This window comes from Lepidochelys kempii, chromosome 4 (assembly GCF_965140265.1).
Source record: "Lepidochelys kempii isolate rLepKem1 chromosome 4, rLepKem1.hap2, whole genome shotgun sequence".
Taxonomy (NCBI): domain Eukaryota; kingdom Metazoa; phylum Chordata; order Testudines; family Cheloniidae; genus Lepidochelys; species Lepidochelys kempii.
In genome coordinates this window covers 121,590,212-121,602,941 of record NC_133259.1, presented here as the reverse complement: position 1 = coordinate 121,602,941, position 12,730 = coordinate 121,590,212, and the positions used below count along the sequence as shown (strand labels likewise).

General features: G+C 44.0%; 1 protein-coding gene across 1 annotated transcript; it reads right to left on the bottom strand.

Moving 5' to 3' along the window:
- Positions 1 to 646: 646 nt before the first annotated feature.
- Positions 647 to 11,363, bottom strand: TNIP2 (TNFAIP3 interacting protein 2). Its single transcript, XM_073342712.1, has 6 exons — positions 10,375 to 11,363; positions 6,360 to 6,662; positions 3,774 to 3,863; positions 3,122 to 3,403; positions 2,547 to 2,666; positions 647 to 1,907 (listed from the first exon to the last, which is right to left on the bottom strand). The coding sequence occupies exons 1-6, from the start codon at positions 10,870 to 10,872 to the stop codon at positions 1,623 to 1,625; spliced, it is 1,578 nt and encodes a 525-aa protein (XP_073198813.1). The 5' UTR covers positions 10,873 to 11,363; the 3' UTR covers positions 647 to 1,622.
- Positions 11,364 to 12,730: the final 1,367 nt, after the last annotated feature.

The following is a 12,730-nucleotide window of genomic DNA, read 5'->3' as shown; positions in this document are numbered from 1 at the left end:
GTCAGAAAAGCTGGACCCTGACTTGTTAAAGGAAATGGGGATGAAAAGGGAGGAATGAAGTGAAGCTAGGATAAGTGATATGCAAAGTATACACTATACAGTACAGAGTGTTGTTCCTTTAATTTAGAGACAGCATGGTGGTGCAGGGTTTTTCACCTACTCACTTCGACTCCAGATTTGTCATGGTGAGGTACATTTTTTCCAAGCCTGAGCTGTATGTATCTGTTAGGTACTTATATGGCCCCCACTGCCACAGTAGTTGAGCACCTCACATTCTTTACTATTTATTCTCAAGAGCCCTGTGAGGTAGGGAAGTGCTATTTTCCCTCTTTTACAGATAGGAAGCTGAAGCACAGAGGAGGTAAGTAACTTGTGCAAGTTCCTCAGTCTGTGGCATGGCAGGAATTGAACTTGGGAGACAACCTAGTTCCTAAACTAGCACCTTATCCCCAGGCTCATCCTTCCTCTCAGTGCAATAACTTAGCACTTACTATTTGAAAATAGTATGTGATAAGGAATCTATTTCATGTAACAGCAGCTTATGTCTAAAGTAATGTGGCAACTCTTATTTGAAGCTGTAACAGTCAGCCAGAAATTGAGTCCAGCTGCATTTAGACTCTTTTTCACTGAAATATTACTAACCCCATAAAGCAACTACACCACCATTTTATTATAAAAATAACTGACAAATTTTAAATTTGTATACAATCTGTATTCACATATTTACAGTCACTTTCTAGCACAGAAGAAAAAAATAAATATAATCCCCATGCAATGTGTTTCAGTGCAAAAAGAGGGTTTTGATCAGAGTAACTAGTATCTTAACGTTTTCCTCACATTCAATGCAAGTGATTTATAAAAGCTCTGTCAGACAGACATGACTGATTTCATTCTAAGACTCAAGGTAGTGGCAAATGAGATGCCTCTATTCAACTGTACCCCAGAGACGGCAGAGTGAAGCTTTTTTCCCTCCTACCTTACCACTTTTGCCACTCTTCTCTATATGGCTATATCTATGAAAAGGAAGGTATACAGATTTCAAATCCAGTTACAATCTCTGTACTTGTGGCAATCTGAATATTTATAGAGAATCATAGACTTTTGCTTGTAAATCTGTCTGTGCTCTGAGCCCATCCACAACTTTTGTGCTCTTCAGAACTTTTGGCTTGCAGCAGATTTGCATTTGTTAACACTCCAACAAATGTGAGTGTAATTTGTATATTTCCATTCTTTGCAAAATGGCTGGATTTATGTTGAAGTCTCTTGTGCAGTCCAACAGGTGGTGGAATGAAGTAAGAGGTAGACGTTTCTTATCCTGTTGGTTCCTAACATCCCACATTATGGCCATTTAAAATGAATTATTTCATTTTTTTTGCCCTTACTTATTGTAGATTAGTAACCAATTAACTTTTCAGTAAGATGTCCTCAAATTAGAGAGATTCAATGCTGAAACTAAACACTGAATTTATGCTTAGATAAGTCAGTCCAAACATCCACACTGGATGATAAATATTAAAAATATAACCAACATTAATTGGTACTGTAGTATACATCTCAAAGTGCTGTTTTCTCAGTATCAAGTAGTGGTTGATTTGATATTTGATTGCACTTCTCAGGTCAGATTATTGACAACATTCAGCAACATGTCTGAGAAATTCATCACTGAGTTCATCATTGAAGAACCTCATGCAATGAGGACACTGAAGTTCACCCTGTCCTCTTCTCTCTGATCCTGAACTCCCACTGTCTGTGCGTGTAGCAGCTTGTTCAGATTGTGAACCTGTTCTCCTCACGCCTGACTGGACTTGGCTGTTGCCCAGTAGATGTTCAACATTTGTCTGTACATACACACGATGATTTTGGTTCCCAGTGTGAACTCTAACATGACCAGCTGTCTCTCTTGATTCCTAGGAAATTAAAATCATTTAAAAAAAAAATCAGTATCAAAAATCCAATTTTGAGCCCAAAAGGGTTAATCTAAAATGCTAGTAATGATATTTTGATAAGGCGGACCAAAGCCAATGCATACTTCACATAAAGATTTTTAGCTGAAACTCAAAGCAATCAGAGCCAGCAACTGAAAGTTGATTAAGTTCCAAACAATCATAAAACCTACATAAAATAAGTGATTGGGAGTCAAGTATAGCATGTGCAACAAATAACTGAAATTAAAAAAACAAGCGAGTTCTACCTATTCCCTGTTTGTACTGAACTGGTACAGTGTCTAAATCCATGAGAAGAAATACTATTTCCAGTTCTGCTGATTCAACGCAGAAGGGACACTGGGACTAATAGGAAGCGTTATATAAATAGAAGACAACTCCTAATTCCTCTAGAACTGAAGTTCTGAAATACAGGTATGGGATTTTTAGCAGTTACAACTTTGACACCTCTGAATTTAAGATATTGAACAAATCTGTCCATGATTTATTGGTATGTTTTGGAGTTATTCTTGTTTCCTTGGGGTGCGTCTGATTTTCAGCTTGAGTTTCCCTTATTAATGAAAACAACTTGGTTTAATATCTTGCCTTTCTAGATTTCTTTACCTGTCTCCTGATTAGCTGGTGCTGTAGACATGAAACTTCTGCCTGAAGCTCCTGTATTTTACTTTGTGCACGCTCTCGATCCGCTCTTTCAGATGTGAAATCATCCTTGTAAACAAGGACCTGAAAATGAATCATTGAAATATTTTAGCCATTTACTGAGAGTGGTGAGGTAGCAGAGGTCATAGTTGGTAAAAGAATTATACATTCTCCCATCTCTAATATTTAAATTAATACTCCGTAACATTGGTTCAGAATGCAGGTATTCTTTTCTACAGTATGTCTGCACTTAACTAGATATATGGAATTTACAAAAATCCTGATATTTTGTGTTGGAGGAAAATAAAGCTATCACAGAATTCCTCCAGTACTGCATTTTACTTGAACTTGTGTGTGCGCCCCTTTGTACTGTTGCCACCTTTGCAATCGGTACAGCCACCCTATGTCCAAGTGCCAAATCAGAAAAATCAACTGTTTAAAAAAAGTGAAAAATTCAGTGAACTTGTTTTCCCATCTTTTTCTGAGAAAATCTTAATTCCTAAATCAAGCAATTCTGATCGAAGAGTAGATTTAATGACCTGTTGCTCCAGCATTTGTACAAGTTCACTATCTCCATCTCTAGCCTTCTTCGCATCCTCTAACTCTCGCTTTACTTTAATGCATTCATTCATTTTTTCTTCCAGTAATTTGTTCAACCGAGAAATCTCCTTCTGCATCAGCTCTGAATTTCTTTTCAGTGGTATAATGCCTTGCTGTTGTTCGGGTTGAGACTTCAGTTCTTTCAGCTGCAGGTGGAGTCGTTTCACATATTCTTCTCTACTAGCATCATATGCCTGCCATTTTGTATTTAAGTCTTCCACCTGAGAAAGCAACAGAAAAGTCAAAAATAAAGTTATACACCTTAAAACAAAGTGTTGCAAGCAAAAACTTTCAGAGAAGGATTAAGGTGAGTGGTGTTAATGTGGTGTTAGGGCAGAAACAGAATTCTTAAACACGTTGCATTCTGACACTATTTCTTTGAGTCAATGGGGCAGCTAGGCTATGTATTGAGGATTTGTATTTGCCAAGGGAACAAAGATTACATGCTAGCTAATATTTTTTATGGAGACTATTCAGGGTCTGCATAAAGGTACCATTAGGGTTAAATTAAATTAGGGTTTGTTAGTGGGAATTTACTGTAGTTCAAAATGTATAATCAAATCCTATTCTACAAACTAAAAATGTACTTACATGAAACACTTTTTGTTGTAACTTCCGATTTTCCTCCTGTAGCTGGCAAATAATTGTTTGGAGTGAAGTTTTATTCTCTGAAAATTGTAGCTGTCAGACAAAGTAAGTGTTACTTTGATTAAAAAAACCGCACAAACCTGGAAGACATTCACAGCTTTATTTTAAAAATAGCACAAACATCCTCCATTTTTCTTCCCTAAGCTATTCAAACATGTTTTTAGATTAGCTCATTGTAAGATCAGTTGTTGGTAAACGTTTTTTAAGCAAAGAAATTAAATTTGCTTTAATGTAAGGGAGAATAGCCCACCTGAAAAACCATAAAACAACCAGCAGCCACAAACACTCATTCATTTTGGCTTGCTATGACTTTAAGCAAATGAGAACAAAAAATAATAAAGCTGCTTGATGAATTTTTGACCAGAAGTTTTAAACTTTTGATTTAATTACATGCCTTTGGACTTTAAGAAATGTCATCTGTTAAAAAAAAAACCCAAAAAACCCAAAGTACATGAGTAAAAAAACATTTTTGAAAAAAAATTCCCTAGAATGAACTAGGAATCATATCTGAATTTCTCTTTGACAGGGAAGTCCCCACTGTACAAGGTAAGCTAGTTATTAGACTGAAAACTTATTACTTAGAGATGGATATTTCAGTTACACATAAAACATCACATTGCTGAAAATTTCAAGTCCCATTAAACAATCTGCTTTTCTTTCCATCTAAGTCAGCCTCTGTCTATTCACGCAGTAATATTTTACATAACAAGATCATCTTTCATCCCAAAGGCTCCCAATGCACTTTACAAATTTAAACTCTGCACAGGGATCACTGAAACTCGCAGCTCTTTTAAAAGATCCAGTAACAGCAGCTCAGGACAAGAAATGAGCAGTACTTTCATCTGCTTTAAACTTCAAGAAGAATCTTCATGAACAAAATTAACGGAATGTCACCACAGTATCTGGTTTTAATACCCTATTTCTTATGGGGGTTATAATATCTTAAATTATCAAGAGTTGCCAACTCATGATACTGTCATGAAACAACAGTTGTTGTTTAAGTAGTTCCTCATTTTGGGAACAGTAGGGTTTCTCTTGCAAATTTTTACCATTATTTAATACTGCCATCTCCCAAGGCTTTCAATGAAACTGAAGTCAGCCACCCACCAGTGAGGTGCGGATTCTTGGTAGGTATTTCTTGGCTATCACCGTAGTATCTACGCACCTGCCAAACACTAAGGCATTTACCTGAACAAGGCTTTGTGGCAGGGAAATTATATTATCTCCACTTTAGGTAGAAAATAAGTCATAAATGAAATAATTTGTCCACAGCCACATAGAAGTCTGACAGAGCAAGGAATTGGATGCATTTCCTGGTTCCCTGGCCAGTGTTTTAATCCTTCCCCGAGAGAGGAATCTTCTTCCATAACCTAACAGCAAGAGTAAGGCTTACATTGTGTGTGCAGGGATGAATTTTGAATTGAAAATGATCACACACACTAAGGCTCAACAAATCAGAAAAAAAAAAAGCAAATTCTTTTAAAATCTTATGATATTTAAGCCAACTTGACTTTTGTGGTCCAAGGACACATCTACCCTGCAATTAGACACCTGCAGCTGGCCAATGGCAGCTGACCTGGGCTCACAGAGCAGAGTAAGCAATAGCGGCCTCTAGAGCTCTGAGATCCTTCCATCTTGCAACCTCCAGCTCAAGCCCAAACAAACAGCCCTTTAGCGTGCACCCCATGAGTGTCAGCTGGCATGGGCCTGCCACAGGTGCTTAATTGCACAGACCAGTGGTTCTCAAACTCTGGGTCAGGACCCCAAAGTGGGTTGCGATCCAATTGTAATGGGGTCACCACGGCTGGCGTTAGACTTGCTGGGGACTGGGGCTGAAGTCAAAGCCCAAGTCCCACTGCCCAGGACTGAAGCCAAAGCCCTACAGCTTCAGCCCTGGGTGGCAGGGCTCAGGTTACAGGCCCCCGACCTGGGGCTGAAGCCCTTGGGCTTCGGCTTCCCCGCCCAGGACAATGCGGCTCAAGCTTTGGCTTCCCTCCACAGGGCAGTGGGGCTCGAGCTTAGCGTGCACGCGCACACACACACACCCCTTGTAGTAATTTTTGTTATCAGAAGTGGGTTGTGGTGCAAGGAAGTTTGAGAACCCCTGGCATAGACATACCCCAAGGGCCTCATTTTTGTCTCTCGTCAAAGGGATGTCACCCCCAACAGCACAGCACCCTCTAGTGCTCCGCTCTAGCCGCCACTGGTTTACTGAATAATGTGTGTAAATATATAATATTCATACTTTGGGAAAGAATGCTTATGGCACCTCCTACCAAAAGAGGCTCTGACTACTAGAGATAGATGAGGGATGGCCAAGATGTACATGACATGATCAAAACCAGCTCCATCTCTCAATGAATACCAACAGTTAAGGTTTTGTGAGAAGATTCTCCTTTTCTCTTCACTGTAGCTGAAGTGATTGGGGAAAGTAAGAAATAACTTAGAGCTATTGTATTAACAGTTGCTTACAATGTAACATCCCTCCCTCCAAATTATTCACACTGACAGAAAATGTATTAAGTGTACCTGATTGGATCTTTCCATAGGAATATGCTCCTCCAAATGCCCTCTGTCTTTTCTCTTTTCTTCTAGACATTTTGCCAGCTGCTGACACATTTCTGCTGTGGATGCCAATTTACGTTGAAGTTGGTGAGTTTCATCGGTGAGTGAACGACATAGTACTTCACTTGTAGCCTGGACTCTCTCTCTCTCTGCCAAGCTTCTCTGGAGTCGTAAGATTTCTCTCTCTCTTTCATACTGTGGCTGGTTTATTATCTGCTGTATATCTCTGTCTTTGTCTTCTAACTGCCGATCCAGCTTCTGCACTTCCTAGATATTGGGGGTAAAGTTGATATATTTGAGAACATAAAATGAACTCAAAAGCCAAGAGATTTATAAAAGTGAATTTTCTCATCATTGTTTAAGAATAACTTAAGTCCACTCTTCAGGAATGTCATTAGTACCATATGTTACCACCATTAAATAAGACCACTCATATAAAGTCACTTTTCATCAAATTTCTTGAATGTGGTGTTGGTCTACAATGTCTTTTCCAGTTTTCATTTTACATTTTCATGAACATATGCTTATGCACATATCCTAGGTCAGAAAATAGTTGGTATGCAGAAAAGGACTTGCCAATACATTATCAACTGCAGATTGTTTCCAACCTCTTACTTGATATTTCAGGACAATCACTCCAGACTTTTTAAAAAAAAATATATAATTGGGGCAGTTATCCCACTTTCTCAAAAACATACTTATACAAGGATGCAATTTTATGCACTATAACTTAAGCTTCTGATGCAGGCAGCATAGCCAGCTTGTAGTGTCCTGACCACTTTTAGGGTGCAATGAAAGACCTCTGTTTGGCTTTTCTACTCCAGTGTCCCAAATTATAAGGTGGTAGAAAATAATTTCCTTAAACTATTAGGGACCATAAATTTCATCAAAGCAAATAGTATGCCTGATTCTGAGAGACAGCAAAGATAGTATCACTCTACATAGTAACTTGATCAGGAACAAACAGTAATGACAGAGAAACAAACCCCACACAGGTTTCAGAGTAACAGCCGTGTTAGTCTGTCTTTGCAAAAAGAAAAGGAGTACTTGTGGCACCTTAGAGACTAACCAATTTATTTGAGCATGAGCTTTCGTGAGCTACAGCTCACTTCATCGGATGCATACCGTGGAAACTGCAGCAGACTTTATATACACACAGAGAATATGAAACAATACCTCCTCCCACCCCACTGTCCTGCTGGTAATAGCTTATCTAAAGTGATCATCAGGTTGGGCCATTTCCAGCACAAATCCAGGTTTTCTCACCCTCCACCCCCCACACAAATTCACTCTCCTGCTGGTGAAACCCCACACAGAATGCGTAACTCTATCCTGGGGTGGTTATACCTGCCTCACAAATATCTGAGGGATCTGCATTTTCTTAACTTTGGCAATGCTTGTATATCTTGTTGTACCAATAAAGTTTCATGGAATTGGAAGCTCTGTAACATTACCTCGCTTAACAAATGGAAGCCCCTCTGTGAATGGTTTGATGGGACTGGGATTTGTTGGGGTCTAGACGGCAGCCAATCTCTGGCATCATCATGTACTCAAATTGTAAATGAAATTTGGAGTATATTAACACTGACCCAGTGACTTCTATTGTTCCCATTTAAACTGTTAGGGGGTGAAAGAGATTGGAGGACAACAGCTGTAAAGAAAGCATATGAAACATAGCTCCCCCAGAGTCTTTTAGTTTGTCTATATGGTATTTTGGAGCAAGCAGGAGTGAGCCTCCCAGCCCAGATGTGGGCCATGGGGGTGGAAATCAGGCTAGTGCTCTAAAAAAAAAAAACAGCTGCCTAGACAGTGCTTTCAAGTTGCAAGGCAGGCTCTGAAGCCTAGGGAGTGGTGTGGGCTTGGCTTCATTTCAGAGCCCAAGCCACAACTTCAAAGTGCCCTCTATGCAGCTATTTTTAAAGTGCTGGTACAAGCCCTGCTACCGGTGGACCTGGGCTGGGAGGTTCACTCCCACACACAGTACAGACATGCCCACAAGTTGCCCTGGATCCCAGGGTAGACAGGAGGTTATGGAGGCAAAAGCCACAGTCCATCTTGCAAAATCTGTCCCGTTTTTTGGAGGTGAAGGGGTGGGGAAGGTTGTAATGCAATATCCTTGCCAGTTCCTCAGGAGATCAAATCTTGGTCCTCCAATGGAAGAATACAATAGAAAAGCAGAGCATAAACTAAGTTTCCAAGCCCCCTGCGTAAAAACCTGTATAAGGGCATTATCTTGACCTTTAGCTTGTCAACAGTGACACTGGGTTACCTCGGGAGAGCCTCATAATAAATTGTGTTTAAAATGTTCATTTCTAAAAATCAAAACTTATATTGACTAGTGCAGTTTTAAAGCTGCAACAGAAAGTGCTTATTTTAAATGTTAACTACAGTAATTAGAAAATGAAATGCTGCCATGTACTTACTGTAGACTGGTGCCTTTGAGCACTTAAGAGAAAGGATACACTGTTTGGGATTCAGAACAAACCCACAACTATATCAAACCCAATACGGATACTGAATGTTTTAAAAGGATTTGACAGGCTTAAAAATCCATTTGAAGAACAAAAGGCTACTTCTAGCTATGCTTTGTTGGCTGGTATTGCACTTCCTGGGTAGTTTATGGCATAAGACATTAATCAACCTGCCTCACAAGGTAGTCAAACAGCGGAGTGCTGACAGAGGTGTAAATACCTCGACACATCCCAAGCTGCGCACTGTATAAAACAGTGAGATCATGTTTTATTACAAGTCTCAAAGCCTGAACCGGTCTAAAGAGAAGTGTTCCATTTGAGAAACATTCTTGTACCCGCATTATGTCAAGAGATTACTTTGTCACAAGACTACTTGTTTCAGTTTCCAATATTTTCTCATTTGGAACTCCCCTCACAGACACCAGACTGCTTCATTACAAAGAGAAAGATTTTAAGCAATTTAATTTCAATAAACAAACAGTAAAAACACTTCTTCCAGAGTTAGAAAGATGTTTTTAACTAGAAAGGAGGAAAATTGAGATCCCCCCCGAATTGCCAACTAGTTGCAATGGTTACAACTGAAATGCTAGGTCTGGTGTACAGATGTGCTGATGAACAGTTCAAGAAGCAGATACACAAAGGGGAAAAAGGGAAGAACTAAAAAATCCCATTTAAATGCCTTTTAATCAAGAAATATTGGCACTGTGGATTTTTGTTATGGAGTGAAAAAATAATTGCTTGCAATAAATTTATTTTAGCTCATCTTTTCCAATAATCTCTTCCACTCTACTTGTGCAAACTAGTGAGATTATATAAAGATGTATACTAGCTAGTGTGCTAGCTGTAAATCTCATCCTGATAGCATGAAAAATACCATTTAGATTACATTTAAAAATGCCAGTAGATTTCATAGTCTCTGCAACTACTTTTTAATTAACATGTTCCCACAATTCAATCACTGCCCTGAAGTGCATGGTGATTATACTTTGGTTATAATAAATAGTGCTATCTTGAAAGTATTTGAAGACAACAGGTTACCTAGTGGTTGCAGAGGGTTTGGCAAACTTGACTTCTGGGCTCTAACCAAGCCTCTTCACCAGCTTGCTGCGACACCTTGGACAAGTCACCTAAACCAAATTTTCCATACTAGAGCATCTAAAGTTAGGGTCCTAAATCAATATTTAGGCATCTAAATTAGTGACCTAAACTAAGGGGTTTATTTATTTATTTTTTTTTTTAATACCACACATCATCATGGCACCCCAGCCCCTTTCAAATAGGGTGTTTAGCTTTAGGTACTAATGGTTGAAAATCCTACCCTTCTCTTAAAAAAAAAAAAGGCTTAAAATAACACTTTTTCGTATTAAGTGGGGTTAAATGCTGTCCTGGCTCACAAGAGTGCAACTTTTTGAAGACAGACTCGAGCTCAGCCCTTTGCAAAGCACTGCCAGGGGAAGGCACTCTTCTCTGTAAATACAAGTGCTATTTTGGTACATCTGTGTTTTTACCTGGGTCAAAGTTTCAACCTTCTGCGCTGAAATTCTCTCGCTGTCTTTAAGCTGCTGCTTCATTTGGCCAACCTGATCTATTAAACTTTCCACTAGAGATTTTGCAGGTCCAACAAACTTTCCCCCAGCTGGCGGCGGCTGTTGCTCCTCTTCCTGTGCGGCTCCCAACTGGGCAGCCTGGTACTTGGCCACGCTCGCCCTCAGCTCCCCGATCATCGCCTCCTTGGCGGAGAGCTGCAGTTGAAGGTGCTTCAGCTGCTGCCCGGCCTCATGATACAGGCTGCAGAGGGCTTTGTAGCGGGGCGCTTTGCTCTTTAAGCTCTTGTTCTCCAGGTGCAGCGCCTCCACGGTCTCCTCCAGCTGCCTGCACCGGGCTACCAGCGGGTCCGTGCTGCTGTCCTCGTTCACCGAGCACATGGCGGGGGAAAGAGAGCGCCGACCACCCCGCGGCCCCGTCTCTTCCTCCAGCGCGGTGAGCCAGAACCCCGCCAGCTGCATAGAAATCCACGCGGGGCCAGGCGAGGGGCCGCGCGGCTGTCCGTGCCGCTCCCTTCAGCCTTCTCCTCGCCGCCGCCCGGGAGCAGAGACGAGCCTTTCGGCGCTGGCTGGGCCCGGCCCCCACGCCTCTTATCGGCCAGGCGGGCGGCCAGCGGCTGCTCGGCGCCGCCAGCGGGGAGGGGCCGCCCGCGGGGGGCGGGGCCCACAGCCCCGCGCGGGAGGAGGGGAACCCCCGGGCGGGGGAAGGGAGCGGAGCGAGCCCCGGCGGGGGAGGGGAGGGGAGGGGCGGGCTGAGCTGTGTCGCGGGGATCCCGCGCGGGGCTCTGGGAGCCGGGGGGAGGGGGCAGCCCGGGCTTGCGTAAGGCCCGCGGTGTCCCAGCCGGAGCTGCCCCCGGGAATTTCCTGGCGGGGCTTCCCGGCAGCAGGCGCTAGGCGGCAGCTCCCGGCCGCTCCCCGGGGACCGCTCAGCAGCCAGGCGGCGCCTCTTTCCGGCTCCGGCCTGGGGCGCAGGCGCGAGGGCGGGGCGAGTCTGCGCCGGCGCAGTGAGCGTGGCTGGGGGAGGGGGCAGCGCTCTCGGGGCTGCGCTCGTGCCCTGCCCGCGCGGGGCGGCCGGGGCTGGCTGTGCCCCGCCAGGGGGTGCTGGCCTTCGGGGACGGCGACCCTGGCCCCGCGGGAGACCGCGGCGTTGCCAGTATTCCGGGAGGTTGTACCACGTGACATAATCCATGCCCATTAGTCTTTCCTGCCCGGAGGCTCCAGGACAATCCTGGAGGGTTGGCAATCCCAGGGGAGCGTAGCCCTGTGGGGACCCGCAGTGTGCCCTGGACAGTGGCTGACACGGTGCCCCTTGGCTAGGACAGAGTACAGTGGGAGAGGGGGCGAGGCGATAGCTCAGTGGTTTCAGCATTGGCCTGATAAACCCAGGGTTGTGAGCTCGATCCTTGAGGGGGCCATTTGGGATCTGCGGCAAAAATTGGGGATTGGTCCTGCTTCGAGCAGGGGGTTGGACTAGATGACCTCCTGAGGTCCCTTCCAACCCTGATATTCTATGAGTCTATGATTCTATGTGTGAGTGTTTACTGACCCGCCCAGGCACGGTGACATGACAACTGTCTTCGGAAAGAATTGAGGACGCCAGGAGCTTGATGAAATGGCTCATCCACATGCACAAATTGCACCACTGTAACTGTACCGGTGCATCAGTGGGCCTGCTACCGGAATCAGCCTCGATCGCCCTGAAAGCAATCCGGGAGATTTTAATAGGCTGCTAAAAGTCCGGTGGGCGGGCCTAAGCAGGCTCCCTACCTGCCCTGGTATGTGATTGGCATGTCCCTCTGGCTCCTAGGCGCAGGGGTGGCCAGGGGGGTCTCTGCGTTCTGCCCCTGCCCTAAGTGCCGACTCCGCAGCCAATGGGTGTTCCCAGCCAATGGGAGCTGCAGGGGCAGTGCCTGCAGGCAGCGGCAGCACGCATTGCTGCCTGGCTGCCCTGAGCCTAGGAGCCAGACATGCTGGCTCCTTTCAGGAGCCTCTCAAGGTAAGTGCCTGGCCAGAGCCTGCACGCCTCATCCCCTCCCGCATCCCAGCTCCCTGCCCCAGCCATGAGCCCCCTTCCACACTCAAACTCCCAGAGCTCGCACCCTGCACCACCTCCTGCACCCTGCCACAACCCAGAGCCCCCTCCCACAATCTGAATCCCTTCCCCAGCCTGTTGAAAGTGAGTGAGGGTAGGGGAGAGCGAGCTGCAGAGGGAGGGAGGGAGGGAGAGAGAGAGAGGGCCTCAGAGAAGGGGCAGGGCAAGGGTGTTGGTGTTTGTGCGATTAGAAAGTTGGCAACCTTAGCCCAAACCTTTAAACTGTGC

Excerpts from the sequence above, each read along its gene's own strand:
- TNIP2 (XM_073342712.1), bottom strand. The coding sequence starts at position 10,872 with ATGCAGCTGGCGGGGTTCTGGCTCACCGCGCTGGAGGAAGAGACGGGG. Across the intron at positions 6,663-10,374 it reads AGGTTGAAACTTTGACCCAG|GAAGTGCAGAAGCTGGATCG; the intron begins GTAAAAACACAG and ends CCCAATATCTAG. Across the intron at positions 3,404-3,773 it reads TACAACAAAAAGTGTTTCAT|GTGGAAGACTTAAATACAAA; the intron begins GTAAGTACATTT and ends TTGCTTTCTCAG.